This window comes from Triturus cristatus, chromosome 7 (assembly GCF_964204655.1).
Source record: "Triturus cristatus chromosome 7, aTriCri1.1, whole genome shotgun sequence".
Taxonomy (NCBI): Eukaryota; Metazoa; Chordata; class Amphibia; order Caudata; family Salamandridae; genus Triturus; species Triturus cristatus.
Genome location: NC_140590.1, coordinates 196301739 through 196322211, shown reverse-complemented (window position 1 = coordinate 196322211; position 20473 = coordinate 196301739). Strand labels below are relative to the sequence as shown.

General features: G+C 43.9%; 1 protein-coding gene across 2 annotated transcripts in view; it reads right to left on the bottom strand.

The window, feature by feature from the left end:
- Positions 1–20473, bottom strand: part of LOC146809207 (putative methyltransferase DDB_G0268948) — a 283255-nt gene that overhangs the window by 215888 nt on the left and 46894 nt on the right. For both annotated transcript variants that reach the window (XM_085614310.1, XM_085614311.1), the window contains exons 3-4: positions 18325–18485; positions 10087–10300 (exon numbers count right to left, since the gene is read on the bottom strand). In XM_085614310.1, coding sequence (XP_085470436.1) covers positions 10087–10300; positions 18325–18485 — 375 coding nt within the window. The remainder of the gene's footprint in view (positions 1–10086; positions 10301–18324; positions 18486–20473) is intronic.

Genomic DNA, 20473 nt, shown 5'->3' with positions numbered 1-20473 from the left:
CTAACTTCTGTGAATACCGAAATGAGTAAGTGCCTTCTGTGAATACCAAAATGGTAGTAAGTTTAGGATTTTGTCTTAAGTTAGTTCTGTGAATCGGGCCCCTATTGTCCAGGCCTCCCCTGCAAGAATTTTGATCAGCAGCAGGAGGCCAGACCCGTGTCTGTGGCAGTGGCATCCATTTTGTGATGCCAGGGCTCTAGAAAGTCTTTACCGGTTAAACCAGTGGGTACATGTGTCTCCCTCTAGAAGGGTGGAATGCTACCCCCATCACCAGAACTGGCGGGGGGTAGTATTCCAAAGTGTTTGACACCAAACACGACATGTTTCCGTGCAGCCTGTCCAAAGTTAGCATTTACAGCGAGGTTATAATGCACTTAAGAGTATATGGTCAGGCTGCACCACAAACAGCATCAGAGGATTTACTCCGAATGCTGCAGAGGGACTCTGCTCATACAGGGGCATCCTCTTACATAAAAACAAAGCACTCCACTTTTAGGATTGTTAAGGCCTGCCATAGGAGTGTCTTATAGGTTTTATATGTGTGTGCAATGGTAGTGATATAGGTAGCCTATACCACAGTAAGGGATGCATGCACCACCTTACCCAGGCTGCAGTAGCAGACCTATGGTTTCATTTTGGAGTGCTTCCCAGGGGTGGCATAATCCATGCTTCAACCCCTGGTAGGCCTCTGAGGGACCTATGCCCTGGGTATATAGTATACCATATACTAGGGACTTATAAGGCCCTCCAGAATCCAATTGGAGATGCATCAAACGTACATGGAAACATTTTATAAGAGAAATCAGATAGGCTGGGGACCTGAATAGCAGGTTCCCAGCCAAACTAAGTCAAAATCCATCAAAACACCAGGATAAAAGCGGGGGCAACCATGCATTCAGATTCCACCTTCCTACACTATGTATCTTCTCTGGCTAAAATCAGCAAGGAATGGGGATTCAGTATTTGCTCTTATGCGGATGACACACAATTGATGATAGCCCTTGATGAAAGATATAAGGACACAAGTATCAAACTGCACAACTGTCTCTCAGGAATGGCGGTCTGGATATCAGACCATTGTCTGAAATTGAAAGCTGATAAATCAGAGATCTTACTCTTACCAAGCAGGTTGCAAAACACATGGTTATTCTTATCGACAACACACTAACCATGCAGGACCACTTCCGTGCACTATGCGGGAAAAGCTTCACCACACTAAATATACTGAAAAGGCTTTTCTTATGGATCCCTTTGGAATGTAGGAAAACCATCACAAAGGCCTTATTCATAAGCAAACTGGATTAAGGGAATGCGCTGTTTGTAGGCATGGCTGATTACCTTTCCTCCCATCTGCAGGTAATTCAGAATACAGGTGCCAAACTGGTGTGCTACAAAAGGAGGTATCGCTCGGCATTAGAATGCATGAGAGAGCTTCATTGGCTACCTGTGCATCAAAGAGCCAGATTCAAGCTCCTGAGCCATGCACACAAAGCCCTACACCATCGCAGTCCCAGAATTCTACAAGATAAACTCCAATTCTATGCCCCTACATGGAATCTAAGTTCATGCAACCTGGCCCGGTCCAAGACAAAACACATTAAGAAAGCCAGGGCAGGGGGCCGCTCTTTCTCCCACCTGGCAGCAACTCAAAGTAACGGACTACCGCTAGAAATGCGTCTTATTAATAACCGCATGTCATTTAGAAAAAAGCTGTAAACCCATCTGTTCCCCAGGGTTCAGTTCCTGACACAGTGGCCTGTAACATATCCTCACCCTCACTATGGATCTCGCTCTCCTAGTGCCATGATATCCATTTCGGATTAATGTTCCACCTATAAATAAATAAAAATAAAATACAAACAGATATACCGTGCCATATATATACTTGTAAATGCGTTCACACTGATATCATTAATGAAACTTGAGGGTGGTACACATGTGAAATATTCATAAAAAGTTAGGGTGAATCTGTGGATCTGACTTCGTGGATTCATTCCAATCACATGATTGGAATTAAAAAACTTTTAGTGCTTGTCCTACCCTCTATTGTTTTGGCCCTCTGGAGGTACCGTGGTTCCAAAAATATTGATAATAAAACACTTGTTAACTTACATTTACAAAAAGGTTATATATTTTACATGAACTATATGTCTGATTTTTTATTTTTAAGATGTAAACTATGTATATTTATTAAACAAAAAATGACTACAGTTCTAATATAAATACTGAAATAAAAAGCAAAATAAATAACAATATACTTTGTACTAAAAATAAACTGTAGAAATTAACTAAAAAAACTAAACATTAAAGGGTCATAATACTGTAGTGTCAGAATTTGAAAATTCTTTGAAATTCACAAAAAAAACAAAGGTTACTGGGATGTTATAGTTAGGCTCATATTTTACACATACAAAATAATTAGAAATTCAGCAGTTGTAGTTACCTGAGCTAACTATAACTTTTGCTGCTGCAATCCATTCTTTATGACCTGACATATTACTTTACTCATGACACAGTTAGTGATCTCACTAGTGATATAACTGATAACATCACCAACGGCATCACTGATGACTACTAACACACCCACTTGTTCTCACATACATCCAATCACAAACCTACTCACACAACCACTTACATATGCATTCACACATCCAGACAACCACTCATCAGATACCCCCTCACTCATCCATACATTCACTCACACACAGTGACTGTGCAATACAGCCACTGACACACCACTCACCCATACACACAGCCATTCAGTCACCGATGCACCTACTTACACACCCAGTACCTCACCCACAGAGCCACTCAGTCACTCATATAGCCTGTCATACACCCACTCACCCATCCATACAACCAGTCACAGTCAATAAATCACCTATACAGCTACTCACTCAGATAGTGAGACACCCACTTATTCAACTCTACAGCCTTTCAACAGAGCCACTCACAGCTATACAGCCACTCAAATAGACACTCACACACAGATACAGGCTGTGACACAGCCACTTAGCGAGACATATTTTAGATTTAGTATCTCTAATTAGTAATACAGAAAGAATAGTAATTTAACTTATGAAGTACCTTAGTAGATATACATATCTTTAAGTCTGAGAAACTTTCATCAAAAACTTACACTCACTGGATGATGTCATCAGTGATGTAACTTGAGATGTTATCAGTAACGTAATCAGTGATGTTTCTGACCATGTCATCAGTGATGTAATATGTGAGTTCATAAGCAGTGCATTGCAAGGGCATGCGTTATAGTTAGCTCAGGTTAGCTGCTTTCATGGTTTTGCACATGTGAAATTTGAGCCTAACTATAACATCCCTTCATTGCATTTCAAGATTTTTGTAATTCTATATCCTAAATATAACACCGCTATAACCTTGTTTTTTTAGTGAATTTCTACATTTTTTTTAAATTCTATTTCCTAACTATAATGTGCCTTTAACCTTTGGTTTTTAAGCAAATTGCTATAGTTTTTTAATTAGTAGCAGTGTTTACAGAGTGGTGGAGAAAGGGGGCAGGGCCTCTGACCATCTCTCAAAATTCTGTTGTGTCGGACTTACCGAAGGTCACAGGAGGGCTTCTTGGCTCCTAAGAACCCTCACCATCCAAGAGGAATTCATCCCCCAACCAGTAGTGAGCCAAGAGGTGCATTTGCAAAGTGGTAGCAAAAGGGGGCGGGGTCTCTGACCAGCTATCAGCAATTATGCTATGTCAGACTTACTGGATGTAACAGGATTGCTTCTTGGCCCCCAAGGAACCTCATCATCGACAAGGACCTCATCCCCAACCAGTAGTGTGCCAGGAGGTGTATTTGCAGAGTGGTCAAGGAAAGGGGCTGGGCCTGTGACTAGCTTTCAACAATCATGCTCTGTGAGACTTACTGGAAGTGACAGGAATGGTTCTTGGCCCCCAAAAACCCTCAGCATCCAAAGGGACTTCATTCCCCAACTGGCAGTGCACGGGGAGGCATGCAGGCAGAGTGGTGGAGAAAGGAGCAGGCCTCCAACCAGCTCACATCTATCCCACTGCGTAGGACTTACTGGAGGTAACAGGAGGGGTTCTTGGCCCCCAAGTACCCTCAACAGCGAAAGGTACTTTAACACCCAGCTTGTAGCGCACCTGGAGGTGCATTTGCAGAGTGCTGGAGAAAGGGGGCTTGCCTCCGATGACCTGTCAGCAATCCAGCTGTCTGGGACTTACTGGAGGTAGAGGATGGCTTGTTGCCCCCCAAGCACCCTCACCATCCAAGGGGACTTAATCCCCCAACTAATAGTGCACCAGAAGGGGCATTTATAAACTGGTGGAGAAAGGGGGTTGGGCCTCTGATGATTTCTTAGCAATTCCAAAGTGTTGGGTTTACTGAAGGTAACAAGAGGGGCAGTGGGCCTCCAAGGACCCTCAGAACTCAAGGGGATTTCATCCCCCAACTAGTAGTGAGTCAGGAGGCGCATTTGCAGAGTAGTAATAAAAGGAGGCAGGTTCTCCTGTGATTTGCCAGGGCCGACATTTTTTTTAGTTTGATTTGTTTTATTAGGGGAGGGGGCCATGTGGCATCCCTTCCTTGGGCTGGTTTTGGCCCCATGGACCCAATCATCCGCGGCCCAACCATTTTTAATGAAAATGTATTTAGCCTTATTTCAGCCCCGTGGACTCTATCTCCCGGGGTTGGCCTTATCTAAAAACCTTAAAGTAGTACCGCAGGGATCTCACCCCCCTAGGACCTGGCTGTTTAGAAATGAGGAGGGGCTGCTTGACCGCCCTAACCGGGTCAAATTGGGCAGCGGTGACCCCATCCACTGGTACCTGGCCATTTTAAAGAGGATGCCTCTAGGGCATCCACTCTCCAAAGCGACAGAAGGGGGAGCCTGAGTTCCCCATGCTCCCTGACAGATCCCCACCTCCTGCAGGAGCCCGTATTGCTTTCACACATAGGGAGCTGCTGGAAAGGCAGCTCCTTGTGTGTGAACGCAATTCTGCTCTGCTTCTAGCAAGCAAGAGCATTTTTAATGCTCACGCCTGCTTGAAGTCTATTGTTTGCTGTGCCCGCCAAACCATAGCAAAACACTATTTCCCAGGGTTGGGCACCCTGGGACATTGCAGAAGTTAGTCCTGGGGGTTGGTAGTCCCCAGGGCTATATATATCTCCAGAAGAGAGGCATTGCGACCCCCCCCTCCTTTCTTGGATTTTGCCCCAGAGAAGTGATGGTCACTGGGGCAGCGGGAGATCTGCTCGGACCCTGCATTGTTTTCAGCGTTCATTGAAATTAAGGCCCCAGGGAGATGGTAGCCCCTGGGGCTGTGGGGGGAGGTCCATGAGGCCTTTGCTTTGTTTTCACATAAAGTGCCAGGAAGGTGGCAGCCCTCGGGTGTGCAGGGTGATCCGATAGATTTCACAATTATCTATAAACAAGTTCAGGGGAGGTGGTGGACCCCCAGGCATTAGTAAGCCCAGTAGGGGGGCCTGTGCATCCCCTCTCCATTTGGAAAATGGCCTGGCACCTGGCCCAACTTCGGGTTGAGTACTACAGAAGCGGGGGAGCCTGCACTTAGTTTTATAAAACAGTTTCAGCCTGAGCTGCAAATCCAAAGCAACTCCCACAGAATTAGTGTTTTTTAATTGATGTTTTTTTGCCCTGGTGGGATACTTCCTTTTCCCACTCACCACTTCATCAATCATTCTGTTTTTCGGGATTTTCTTTTCAGTGTAAGACCTGTGAGTAAACAGCCTAAAAAACAGAAGGTTTATAAGAGATCTTGATGAATGCGCAAATTTGGGTCTCCAGCGCGGTCTCCCGTTCTGCACCTCTCCCTGTAGGCCAAGGTTGGCTTCTAAAAAGTGCGCTGCACATCATGTTTTGGCGGTGCTAATCACTGTGAACAAAGCAAAGATCTGAGGTGCTCTGGTTGTGGGTGCTTGCTTCTGTTGCACAACACAGCAGAGGCAGTGAAAGCTGTGCTACAGCTCAGATGTGCTGGGCATCTAATCGGTGACCATTCAGTCCAAGATCTGAGGTGCTCTTGTCATCATGTGCTCACTTCTTCTGCAAACAACAGCAGAGGCGGAGAAAGCAGTGCTGAAACTTAGATGTGCTGGTCATCTCATTAGTGGATGTTCAGTCCATTGAGTGTGAACTTTGCTTACTGCTCAGCACCCATGTACCTATGCCCTGTATATGCAAACATGTAGCAATAAGGAAGGAAAAGTCCCTGCCCTCTGTCTGTGCACCGCCATATCAGAAAGACGTAGCTTGTGTCTGCATGTCCGTTCACAAACGGACCCGGGTAAGAGACAATGCCCCACCTGTCCGCCCCCACCAGAACAGCCAGCAAGGTAGGAATCCCTGAAACTGCCCTCTTATCCATGCACAACATGTTGGGGTGACACCAGACCATGCATATGAGCTTCTACCCACCTGTCTGTACACCACCAGACAAGGTACAACACCATGGGCATGCTTTACTATTTGTGACTCTTCTGTCAATGCACCATCAGATGAGAGTAGGAGTCCTTGGGACTGTCCACCTGTTAGTAGACTTGCTGTAAGCTTATCATCAGATCATAGATAGTGACCTTGGACCACCCCTCTGTTCATGCAGCTTCTCTCCATGCACCACCAGGCCATGGGTAGCAGTCTATTGGGCTGGCATTTTATCTGTGCATTACCTGCAGTTCCCTACCAGTCCAAAGATAGGAGCCACTGCTCCCTCGCCTCTGCACCACCATACCAGGTGAGATGTTCCTGGGACTCTAGGGTTGACAAACTATCTGTGCACTTCTTCTCAGTGCACCACTATACCAGTATATAGAATGACCTAGGCCTACCCTTCTAGCCTTGCACTACCATACTAGGGTATGTTTTAGTACCCTTCTTCCCGTGCACCACATCACAGGGCCCTGGGGTAGGAGACAGATCCCTCCTGTACATGCACAAACATACTGGGACCCCAGGGTAGGAACCCCTGTCCTCCTGACATGTCCCACCAGGCTAAGGTAGGAGCCACTGCCCCTTTCACTGCATCATGAGGTCAAGGTAGGAGCTACTCTCATCCTTTTCCATGCATTATCAGACCATGGATAGGAGCCACTGCCCTCCCGTTCATGCACCACCAGACTAAGATAGATGTCCCTCGGACTGTCCTCCTGACCAGAAATGTTCTCCAGATTTTACAAACGTACTTTTACAAAGACAAGTGCCCATATTTTACCCGTCTGTCCTTGAGACATGTGCAGCACCTTTGGGTGAATTGCCAATATCATACACCTACAAGATGAGTCCTATTGGGAGCTTTGTTAGATGTGTGCATGTTGTAAAACTATAATCTAAATAGTTAGCGCACGACAAAATAGTGGATTTAACATGCCAGTATCTGTAATCCCCTCAGGTGTCTGAGACCATATTCACTGGCACGAAGCTCCATCTAAACACTCCACCCTTTTTACCCACTACTCCTTAAGAATGAATGTTAACATGGGGGAACAGTGCATATTGCTACATAGCTAGTTGATGAGGCAGTCAGAAAAGAGGCATTACTTTGTGATGGCAGCTAAAACTTGGAGACTGACATACACTGGCAATTACTATACTTGAATGCCTCTAGAAGCTACCACATATATGTATTCACTGAAAAACCCTCTCATGAATGGGTAATTATAGTTAATAGTGTTTCCATAGTGAAATATTTTTTTTTATAACTTTGATGCCATTTGATGAATGCTCCCAAAATTTTCCCGAAAAAGTTCTTCCATGCCTCTCCTCCTTCCTGTAAAGTTGTGACACAGCACCTGCTTCCTGGAAAGTTTCAGGGTGATCTGATATGTAGAAGGAGAGAAGAAGGGGGGCTCAAAATGCTTTTATCTGATCAATTTTTGTATTTAATTGGCAAAATAAATAAAGATGCTGCAAAAAATGCTGAACGGAATTACATCAAATTTGGCACAAAGTAAGATCATGGATTTGTGATTTGGTGTGAATCCATTCAGCAGCTTTCGAGAAAATAATGGTAAAAATATATAAATATTTTATGCCGTGAAGGATCTGTGAAGCTGACAGATCTCCAGACGAGATGTGGTGACAGCCACCTAAAAACTGGGGACTCAGACTCAGTCTGGAGACCTAGAAAAAAATATAAAACAAATTTGAGGGGGCAAGAATAGAGATACCCTGCCCTCCTTTGTCTGGTGGGGTTCCCATGAGGGCCACCGCCAGGGTCAAAAACGCATATTTTTTAAATTGCCTCAAATTTGCAGTGGGTCCAGGAATCCACTGCAAATGTGTTTTAAAAATTGGATCCTGCCCTAAAATACACACAATCCCTGAAGTGGATCAGGGCATGGGCACTTCATATTAAATATTTTAATGAGGGGGACCTGGCCCCCCCTCCACAATACTCAAGTCTCTTGGAGGACTCAAAAACCCTATCCCTTGTGGCAGGATCACTTCTTGTGTCCCGGGAGCCTTCCCTATGATATTGTCTCCCTGTCCTCAAGAAAACTTGTCTGTCCCCCACCTGGCGGGACCTGCCAACATTTTCCTGCCTGGTGGGAACCATCAATTGTTTTACTGCCTGAGCTGTTATGAGGAAATGGAACAATACCTGCTTCCACCCAGTGAAAGCCATGCTGGCTCCGACTGCAATCAAGAGGAATGAATGCATGGGAGCAGGCGGCTCCACGGGGATCCATGTGGGTGTCCCTGCCAGCAACCTCCAACCATCTGTGTTAGGAGTATCTATAAAGTCTCTAGGTGGAATACAGCCCTGGGGTATGGTGCCCCAGGGGCCTGTAAAGATTTGGGCAGGGGGCTACATGCCCCCTTCCCTTAAGAAAAAGAATACAGCTCCTGGGAATGGGGATCTGTAAAGTTTCGAGGAGGGGAGACACATGACTCCTCCCCAAAATGAGAAGGTTTTTGTTTATTTATATTTTTCTTACAGGAGGAAAACACAACAGCAAAAATTGGATACAAATTTCAATTCTATAGAATAAAAGAAAGACAAGGGGTAGAAAAAGCAAAAAAAAGGGAGCACATCATTGCAGTAAATTATTTTGGGCCTACAGAATATACTCCCAGAGCTGAGAATAATAAACACTCCAGCCCTACATCCAGGGACAATATAGGCTATACCTATAGCCCCCCGGAAAAATAAGGCCCTAAGTATTGAACAACCTTAGATAGCCAAGCATCTTTCATTCTCAAAGTGGCAGATTCAAGTTCATAATAATGTCTCATTGTGATTAATCAATAGCATGTGGAAGCTTATTTTTCCACCCAAGCACCGAGCAAAACCCGGCAATGACAATGGAGAAAAGTAAAGCTGGCATATAAACTTGAGGTGCCTCCAGCCCTAAGGAGAGCATGTTGTTCAAATATGAAACTCTAACCAGCACCCAGAACCCTAAAAAAGCCAACAGCAGATATCTACCCAATAAACTTGAATTTCCGGGCAACTTGAAAATATATGAATCACATTTGCCAGCGGCTCCCACATGAGGGGCATCTAGGTAATTGACAACACCCCCTTGTGTCCACACCCATTTAGCCACACACGCTGTTGTATAACAAAGGAGAGAGCCATAGTTCTGTATTGCAGTAGCTTAAGCCAAGTTGATATTAAATAGTGGAGGATACGGCAAAGGACTGGGATATCATGGTACCCCTGACCACTTGTCCTATCACTGTCTGCCTGCCTTAAAGAAAATACAATTTACGCTTAACTGTTATATGTACAGATTTCTGCATAAAATGTGAAAGTTGACTCCCTCATGTCTTACATATACTGTTCATGAAGTCCTAAAGGGGATAGTAGAATGGATGTCAAACTCCATAGAGACACACGGACAGCAAATAACAATGAGGAAAATAAGGGGCAGTGGTGGTTTCACTCTGGAATTTGTGTGTGTGAGGGGGGGCTTTAGCTCAGCATAATCCCTAATACATAGATAGGATCAACACAATGTCATTTGTGTTGTGTGCAAAGCTTAATCCTTGAATGGTTCTGAATGGGTTTCATTCCCATGCAAAACATATTCCAATTAATCGCAAACTGATAACTGGATTTTCCCTTACCACCATGAATGTATCAGTCAAACGTTTGGAGCAATCTTTGTATTGAAGATCATAGTGGAGATGCAGGCAGTACAATGCAAGGCATCCATTGGGTTTGAGGACACGATCAACTTCCCTTAAAAATCCATCAACTTCAAACCAGTGAGCTGCAACGGAAGCAGTTATCAGGTCTACAGAGCCATCTTCGAATGGAATCTTCTCTGCAGGGGTAACTCTAAAAATAATACAGTAAATATGAATATATGAGACCATAATTTGAAAAATCGTATTAATCGTGGCCTTTCAAAATGTAAATCAGGGAGCTTTGTGAAGACTGACCTTTTATGACTGCTTAATAACCTTAATAACTAAGGGCCTGATTATGAGTTCTGGCAATGTGCGAGTGGGTTGCCACACCACCGCCTGCTCCCACACTGTTAAACTCAAACGCTGACGAGCTGTCACATTAGGAATTTTCTCCTGGTATTGTGGGTGGAACGTTGGCGTTCCCAAGCTGGTGCCATGCTAAGACTCATATGTTAGCCTTACCAAGGCAGCGCCATAGGAGCACTGTTAGAAATGGGGGTCTCTAGTTGGCAGAGGTGGATACCTTTGTCCAAGTAGTGGCCCTTACTTCTTGTCAGAGTAAGCGGGATACACTCCTAAAATAACCCCTGCTCACCCCCTTGGTAGCTTGGCATGAGCAGACAGGCTTATCTCAGAGGCACTGTGTAAAGCATTTGTGAACACATACAGTAATACAGTGGAAACAGTACAAATGGACACCACACCAGTTTATAAAAATAAGTAATCTTTATCTAAACCAAAACAAGACAAAACTACAAAAATCCAACATTCAGTATCAAAAATATCCATAAAAATTGGTTATTCACTTAAATAAAGCTTGTAGCAACAAATAACTCCAGTTGGACGTATAACAACGTTATGACCGGCGTAAATTTCAGAATACGGCGCCGACTGCAAGGTGCGTGGCATCGGGCCTACAAAGAACAGTACTTTGGAAACAATGAAAATCAAAGACAGTTCACAGCGTACGGGAGGCGATGCTTCGTTTGCGCCGCGAGGCGTCGGTTCCTTATGACCCCAGGGAAGGTGAAACCTTTGTTCCTTACTGCAGCACGGGGGAGGTGAGACGACTGCTCCTTACTGCATTGGGGAGGAGACGTCACAATGGCGCCAAAGCCTATGTTCTTTACGACGGTGCGCTGTCAGTGGATTTGGAGTCACCCACGTCGAGGACTGGTTCCACAATGATGAATTCGGCTTCGGAGTCGATGCGGCATGGCAGCAGGCGTCAAGCCTATGTCGCAAGTTGGAGCAGCGCTCACAGCTTCGGTGCAGGTTACAGCATCGCTCGCCAGTGTCGGTGTTGCAATTTCCTTCTATAGCAACTGAAACGGCAGTTCTAGATGCAGAGAGACAGAAGGGTGAAGTCTTGGTTTTCCTGAGACATCAAACAGGAGGCAAGCTCAGTTTCAAGCACTTGGAGATCTTCTCTTCAAGCAGGTGACAAAGCAAAACAGCAAAGTCCTTTTTCTCCTTTCCTTGGCAGCAAGCAGCCACTGCAGGCCAACCCCAGACAGCAAACAGCACAGGGGCAGTATTCCTCCTCAGCTTCTCTGGCTCTTCTCCTTTCCAAAGGTTTCCTCCTGATTTCTCAGAAGTGATCTAAAGTTCAGGGGTTCTGGGCCCCCATATTTATACCACAACATCCTTTGTTCTCTGAAGGCAGAGAGCTTCTGTACCTCCTCCCCCTACTCTTAATGCAGTCCAGGTCTATTCAGCCCAGCCCTGACTCATCAGACTTCTGGAGCCACTGCCCTTCTCCATCCAAAAGCCGGACATGCAATACCAAACCTAGCAGAGGCACACTGGATTGTTAGGCAAGAAAATACCCACTTTCTAAAAGTGGTATTTTCAAACACAGAATGTAAAAATCGCCCTCACGAAAAGATGCACTTTAACATTCTGAGTTCAGGCATACTAAACTTTACTTTTCTTTTCTATCTTGTTCCCAGGGTCAGTTATGTTTATAAGATGTTATAAGCAAACTACCCATTCCGTCCTATGGGAACAGATAGCCTTGCAATAGTGAAAAACAAAATTGGCAGGATTTTACTATCAGGACATGCCACACACATCAGGGCATGGCCTACCTTTCACATACAATGAACCCTGCCCACAGGGGTACCTTGGGTCTAACTTAGGGGTGACCCAAAACTTAGTGGTACCACAGAGCTTGATCTGGTTTGCCTACAAACACTCACTCTAGCTGAGCTTAGGGTGTTGTTTAGGGCTAGTGGGCTACCAGCAAGTACTAACACTAGGAAGAAGGAGCTGTTGAAGTCCTTTGAAGCATGGTCAGTGCTTAAGGAAATGGAGGGAACTCCAGGATTAAATGGGAGGGTGATGCTGACCCTTCCAAACACCAAGAGGAGGAAGATGACCACCTGTCCACTTCTTCATGGATCAGGGCCTGGTTTACAGCTAGTCAGAGAAGAAGATCTACTACAGAGAAATCAGAACTGTCCCTCATACTTAGAGAACTTGAGGCTCAGTTAGCAGACATAGCTGTGGAAGAGAAGAAGGTAGTCTAGGGCAAAAAGAAGAGGACAAGGGTGGAAGAGAAAATAGATGGTGGCAGCTAAGAAGAGTTTAAGATATCAAGGGATGGTGGGGTTGACCCAAGGCTACCCAAGGGGATGGTCCCTAAGTAGCAAGAGAGTGATCGCATAGATAAGTGGCTGACAGTATTTACGAGAGCTCTTAGAATGAGGAGGGTTTGCTTTCAATACTGGGGTTCACTGCTAGCTGAGGGGCTTAGGCTCTACAGCCTAGTGGGGGAAGCAGCACATTTTGCTCTCACATGAAACATTGTTGACATCTCAGGAAAGGCCCTGGAGGGCTGGATGAAGGGTAACAAGGTAAGCACCTATGAGGGGCTATATAAATTGTCCATGAAGGGGCACCTATTGGCTAATTGTTCCTCATAAAAGTTACCCCAGCATCTGGTAGATTCAAAGCTTTTTAGCCCCAGAGAGCTGGCTCTGATAGCTGATGAGCGGGTAAGGACAAGATTACTCTGGGAGTCCCTGGGGTGGACAACTCCGGAAAGGGGGGTGTAAGGCCCACAGAAACCAAAAGAGGGAGGTGGATATGCCCACAAAAGACACTCCCTGAATACCTCAGAACCCTAAAAAGGATGAGATCACATTCCACCCCTCAACTCTGACAAGAAGAGCAGGGGGAACTTAGGGCTTAAGATGTTATTTTGAGAACAGGGTGTCAGCAGTTAGGTCACTACAGAGGTGACCTGCCTGCTCCAAGAAGGTGGTTAACACTGGGCGGTCCTATATAGACATAAAAGAGGACACCTCATATGAGGAGGCCCATTTAGCATTTTGCTGAGCGACAGTTCCAGATGGTAAACAGGTTCTCACTGAAGGTGGGAGTAGGCAATTCCAACTAGTTCAGGTAAATAGGATCTCTGCAACTTGCCTGAGAGAAACATGTGCCAGTCACTCCATGGTGGTTGACAGGTTGGTATCCCAAGATCAGTATGTGCCAGGAGAAACAAAAACAGTAAGGGCAGTCACAGGTGAGGTAACCAAACCTATAGCCATAGTGCCCCTGGAATGATAGGGCAGCCTTAGCTGACATAAGGTGGTAGTCAGTTTTGACCTCCCCTTCGATTGTATCCTAGGCAATGATTTGCCAGAGGTGATCTGATCCCAAATAGGACAGCACCCAGTGCTTTCTAACGCAGAGATTGTGCGAAGCTAGTCCCTACAGTTAGAAGACTAATGATCTCAAAAGAAAGAGAAAAAGAAAAGAGAGGTTTCCTGCTTCCTGTGTGGAGCAGAGACATGCAGGACGACAAAGGACCAGACTGGACCGGGCCGCAAAGGTAAGCTAATTTAAGAAAAAATGTATTTAAAATTAAACCCCGTCCCCAACCTCCCCGCACGACTCCCTGCCACCCCACCCACGAGTTGTGTCGGCCACGACTGCAATTGAGTATACAAGGCATGTGGTGTACGTCATGTTTGCTAACATTTTAAGAGGGACTACTCTTTGGGAAAATTAGATGTTGTGTTTAACATTGAGTTTCCCATTGTTTGTGACACGTGTCACTTCACTTGTTGTCCATCAATTAATGGGCATAAGAGGGGATGGTGCTTTGCAGTGCATGATTTGTTGACTGAAAGGTGTGAGGTCTTGCAATGTGTAAGTGATACCTGTGTACCTATTATGTTTCCCAGATTGTGCATGGCCCATCTAGGCCCATTTCACTATGGAAGTGCTGAAAATGATTTGTCTGTGCAGAAGTGAGTTTGTTTCAAGGCACAGTGATGCAACATATTTCGATTGATTCTTTTATTCATTGTGTTTGCCCCTGCGTTGTCACACATTCGTATGACATGGCCCTGCACAGGCACCCTTGTACCATGGTGTACTAATGCCTGCATCATGTGTATATTGTTTTTTAACATGAAGGGACACCTTAATACATTTATCTGAATTCCTATTTCCATAAATGCTTTAGAATGCATTACACATTGAAATAGGTAAATTGAATTAGATGACATGTGTGCATATATCGACAGTGTGACTTATTATACACTACATGGCTTTGCAGGGTATTCGGTTGCATTTCCGGCTTGTATCTTTTTGCTCTTTCTGATGTAGCTTCAGGATGCATGGTTGCTTTGTGAAAGTACCCACAGCAACAATCATGTAACACAACTTACACACATAGCCTTGCGTGAAAGTGACGGTATTAGCTGGCACACCTAAAGCCACACATGTTTAATTAATGTGTCCATGTAATAGTGGACCAGCCGGTTACGCCCACCATGCATCACACAATGTGTTGTACCAGCTGCGCATGAAGCTCATACAGAATCAGATTAGACTTGTGAACACAGGTCCCCAAGAAGAGAAGCTACAACATGTCACTGGCTCATGCTACCATGAGGGCAGAACATTAAATTAATGTGCATATCAGCTCTCATAAATTAGGTCCATATGTCACTATGCATGTGGTTTACTAAATGCATGCACGGTGATATCTGTGTTAGCTAAGGGACACACTTTCAAGCATTATTATGGGTCATCTTTGCAGGCACACTGTCAGTGCCACATCTTTGAAGTGCTGCAATGTTTTTTCATATGATGTGAACTGCTGGTACTCAGCTCATGTCCCTGTGGTACTGTACAGGCATTATGGCCAAGGGGAGTTCATAGTTAACATGTGTTCATACACTCCATGCAATTCAGACAGCAGTTTTGCCTTGTGGGCACATGTGCATTCATCATTTTATGAGGTGAGTTACATGCATCTTTGCCCATATCTTTAGTCACCCTGTTCCCTGTGGACATACGTAGGGGTAGATGGTGCCATGGCACTGGCAGGACACTTTCTGTTATGCTACTGTGGGTGTATGCACCTTTTGACGGTATGTTAAGTGATTATAGTGTATATGTGGGTTAGCCTTTTCACAATCACTTATTGTGTTATTCTTACACAATGGCACGCAATGCGCCAGATGGACAAATATTCGTACAGAGTATTGGTATGTGTTAATTGATTCCTGCTTACCTACAAGTAGCCCATTGCCATATTGTCCATTTTGGAAATGATCATTCATGATGCTGTTTCTGTAGATATATGAATCATGCACACTCCCAGGATATTTGGCCAGTACATTGGTGAATAGTCCCTGATGGTCCACAATGGCCAGGACATTGATGGAGTGTGTGTGCTTCCTGTTGCAGTATAGGTGTGAAGTTGCTGCAGGTGGTACCAGTCCATTTCACCAAGTTCATGTGGGAAGCCAGCGATGGCAAAGAAGCCTTGTTTAATGTCCATCTTCTGCTCTTGTGTGCTGGGAAAATGGATGTGCTGTGGTGTGAGCTGAATAACGGTATCCAAGACAGAAGGAACGAAGGGGAGAAAGATATCTGAGAGACACCTGCCACTCATGCTGCTGTTGCTTGGAAAGGTCCTGAGGCCAAGATGTGTAACACAGCCAGGAGCTTTGTCTGCAGTGGAATGTTGCAGACATTTGGTGGCAAAAGACACACAAGTGATGGACGGAATGCAGAACAAATCAAAACATTCACTCCCAGTCAAGAGATCTGGGTTAAATCCATCATTCTTTTGCTCACCATGCCACCCCAGTTTAGACCTGGCCATATGCAAATCAGTCTTGACCCTGTGCCTCATGGACACAGTCCAGCCCAAACTGCCAAGCCAGGTCCTTCCTGGTCCGGAACCAAGCATCCTAGGACCGGTTTCTGGGTTTCACCCCTCATCCGCCAGGATAGCTTGATTCCAGTGGCCGTAGCCATGGTGAGATCTGATGCAGCAGGGTCACAATGGATGACTTCTTGAGGGGATACATTCTGATGACTTGTTCATCGCGGAGCCCAATGAGGGTGGTCCTTTGCAAGTAGATGCGCTCCCTTCTCCTGTGCTGCCTTTGTGGTGATGGTAGAGGGTGCGGTTGTGGTATTTGGTCTGGTGCTGGTTCTCGTCTTCTTGGTCCAACTCCCAGCTGCAGGATTAGGAGGACCATGCTGTCTGATCTGCTGAAAGACTGCTCTGCTGGTCTTGTCTTCTATTTATATGGTACTTGCATAATTTTCTGCCCATGGGTTTATGAGGCATAGGCTTGCGAGCGCAATTTCAAGAATGTTTGTAAATATCCCTGCGTCAGTAATGCGTTGGATTTAACATTGCATATTTTACTTCTTATGTGACACAGCAGATTCTCGCACAGTTCCAATCCGTTGCATGTCAGTCTTCCGTGATGCATCTCTATAGATGCGTCACTTTCTAAATGTGGAGTAAAAGAATACACTGATGCGTCACAAACAATAACGCACTGGTGGCACAAGGGGCTTGCAAAACTGCCTTTTAGGATCTGGCTATCTATAGATTCATTTTATATTCCACCAAATGAGCCCTATGCTTAAATTAAACATGTCTATTTTTATAGCATGTTTGGTGTAATTGTGTCAGGCTGTTTTTCTTATAATAAAATTCATCTTTTGGAATTTGATTCAGACTCCTAAATTGTTTTGCCCTCTGCACAATTAGTACATAATTTTCATTATGCTATTAGTTAACGAAAACGTCCCTTGGACCACTGCCTGATCCCAAAAAAATGTATGACGTAATTTGTTATGTTTTCCTTAAAACACATCCTGTTTTCCATTATGAAAAATGGGCTGTATTTTTTTTTAATTATTTAGGAGCGATCACTAACAATGTGGTCTGCTGATCCCAGGAGACCACAATGCAAGCAGAAGCCAATGCATACTCATAATTACGACCCATAACTATTCAGTATTTTTGTGAACCGACCTACTAGTATATACGTCAGTTTGCAAAACACTGATGCACTCAGTAGAAATCAGTGTGTAAACTGCCACCTCTTCTACCGAATGCATTTTTAATCATTCCATTTAGGAAATCAAATTGAGATTCATTATTTGTTGCCGTTTACGATTTCTCAAATGGAATGTTTGTACATGAGTGTCATAAGGGCCGTAAAGATTTGCAATACACAGAGATGGTTAAATTAAAAAACCTAAAACCGCTGTACCTCCCAGTTACTTTAATGTCTACAGCGGACGTCTCATGACCTCGTGCACAACACAGTGGACATCACTTTAGGAAACCATCATTATTCTGTCGCACACTACATCAGTTACTATATATAGCCTTTCTCATCTACAGCACAAAAATTATCTTACGATTTTTTTCTGTATAGCATCAATGGAGCCTATTCACAAAGGCGGTTGCACTCTTGCAGTGCTTTTACACAATACTACAACGCATTATGATGTCTCCAAAACATCTAAAATTAGTCTCATCATGTACAGTCTGTACAACCAGAAAATGCCTTACCTCTTGTACTGTTAGTAATAGAGAGTGGGACATTTCAGTACAGATTAACAAAGGTATGTTAGAGACGTAAGTGTGGTAAAAGAGTACTCATGCAGAACTGCTTCCAGTACTCATGATTGATTTTGAAAAATACCCTCAAAGTGATTTTGAAGCAGCAATAAACTCTAACAAGTCCATGTTTAATGTTTGAAATTAATCGCTTACTCCCATGTATAAGTACAGTAGCTTTCTCAATATATTTCCCTAAGGATATTTAATTTTTGGCATTCTGTGTCTATCGAAAACACAATTCATTATTTTGAAATTTAAGCTCAACTTACACATAGGAAACATTGGGTGAGGTGTCAACATTTTCAGCTTCTTTGATTTGAGCCGCACTGATGTCTATCCCAACCACCTTCTTGAAATGTGTGGACAATATACGTGTGCTCTGTCCAGTGCCACAGCCAACATCCACCACCAGCTCAAATGGCTTTCCTTTCTGTTAAAAGATGACAGATTAAAGAACATTATTTGTGGCAGGCTTGTTCCAAGCAAAATGTACATTCTGCATGGTCACTTTTCAGTAGGTTTCTATCAATATTTATATTTTAAATTCTAAGAGGAATTTCTCCTGACATTAATGGAAAGCTGCTGCTGATCAATGTGATCTCTCAACATTCTACAATGATATGCAAGGAAATTGCAGACACCATCTCCATAATCTCATGCCAAGTTGCCCTATTCCAGTGATTTTTTCTTTTGCATTTTATCTATTGGATTGGAGAGTAAGGAACTTCTGCAAGCCAGTGTTGAAGGCTAGAGATGACAGCTTGCCAAGCTTATGCAGCACTAATAACATGACTATACTTCATTTAACGGTTTGAAAACCATGATCCAGCTGAAAATGGCATGATTGATGTACAATGGCAGGGATTCTACTCAGAAACAGAACCATGACTGAGATCACAGGACATCAGCACGTAGGGTCTCAGTTACCTTACAACATCAGCACCGATGGCCCCAAATCCAGGCTAACTCATAGTGATTTACCTGCCTCCTATCCTTCAAGAGAGACAGGAAATTAGCACCCCAGAACACAACAATCTGAACTCTCTCAGGAGTCATGGTAACAGGTCATCACTTTGCATTCTCTCACTCACATATGTCTACAATAAAAGAAAAGAGACACATAGAAAGCTTACAGTATTTATTGAAACAAATGTGTTCTATCATGCAAAAACTGTGCAGCAATTAGGAGACATATGCAAGTCAATACTGTGATTAACACAATCAATAAACTGTACACAATAAAAAGCACTGTCATAATGAATCACAAATTAGCTTAAGCCTACCCTTACTAAGTAAATCTCTGGCATTAGTGTCGGACACCAGACCTGCGAGTCATAATCAGTTGGTCTGCAACTCAGGCTCGTAGGTTCTTTGTCTCAGAACATTTTCTCTGCCAGCCTCATTGCATTCTGTTTCTGGAACTGCAAGTCTTGGCTTATATGAAGAGACTTGCTTTGTTAGTGTCCAACCACAGATAAAAATACAGTGCAATGTTGTTTGGCCTAGTACAATGTACAGACTGAATTATAGCAGAAAGTAAAATAATAAAACATGCAGTGTATGCAGAAAATAACAATGTGGCACAACAACCTAGTTACTATGTAATGTGTGCAAAGCAAAAACAGCCTATTGTGTGTGTAGGAAGGCTAACATAAGGAAAAACAACAGTGGGACCTATAGGAGACCCAAAACACCCTCCCTTTGGTCAGAGCAAAAATACTACGACTAAGAAAATACAAAGAGTTAAAAGGTATACGATAAGCAGATCTAAACCATTTCTCAAAGATCATTGTATATAAATGCAATTCGATTAAAAAAAAAAAGGATTTTGAACGTCACTTATGTTAATTTATAGAAAGTTGCCAAATTTAGAATTTGTCAAAGGTATTCATTATGTTACTCGCAAATTCAAAAGCTTGTGAATCTAGAACAGATTTAATCTCCAAAGATGATGATAGGTTCCCAGCCCAGTTCACAAGTTCCAGAAAACAGACATGATTCTCAATTTCAGCCGATGCTGAGAAAGGAGTCTGGCAGCCCGCAAACTTGCTATTATAACCAGTATTTAGAATTCCATGTGCTATCGCATGCAACTCCACAGGAAGTAGCCACTCATAGCTTGTATTCTGACGAAGCCTAGACCCACTGGACAACTTCGATGGATTCATCAACAGGTTTCTGTCTACAGAAGCCAGCGTCGGAAGAGACAGGCAAATATCTATTGCCCATTCGAAGGTATTCAAGATATCCCTATCTATTCTCCTTTTAGAATGAGTAATTGTAGCAACGTTAGCAGTTGCAACTGCAAATTTGGCAACTTCATCTCTCAGAGATTTCCCAACGAGTGCTCCCACACGCTGATGACTCAATGTATGTATAACATGAGTCTGTGGCAGCCTGTCTTTTAGGTCCGCCACT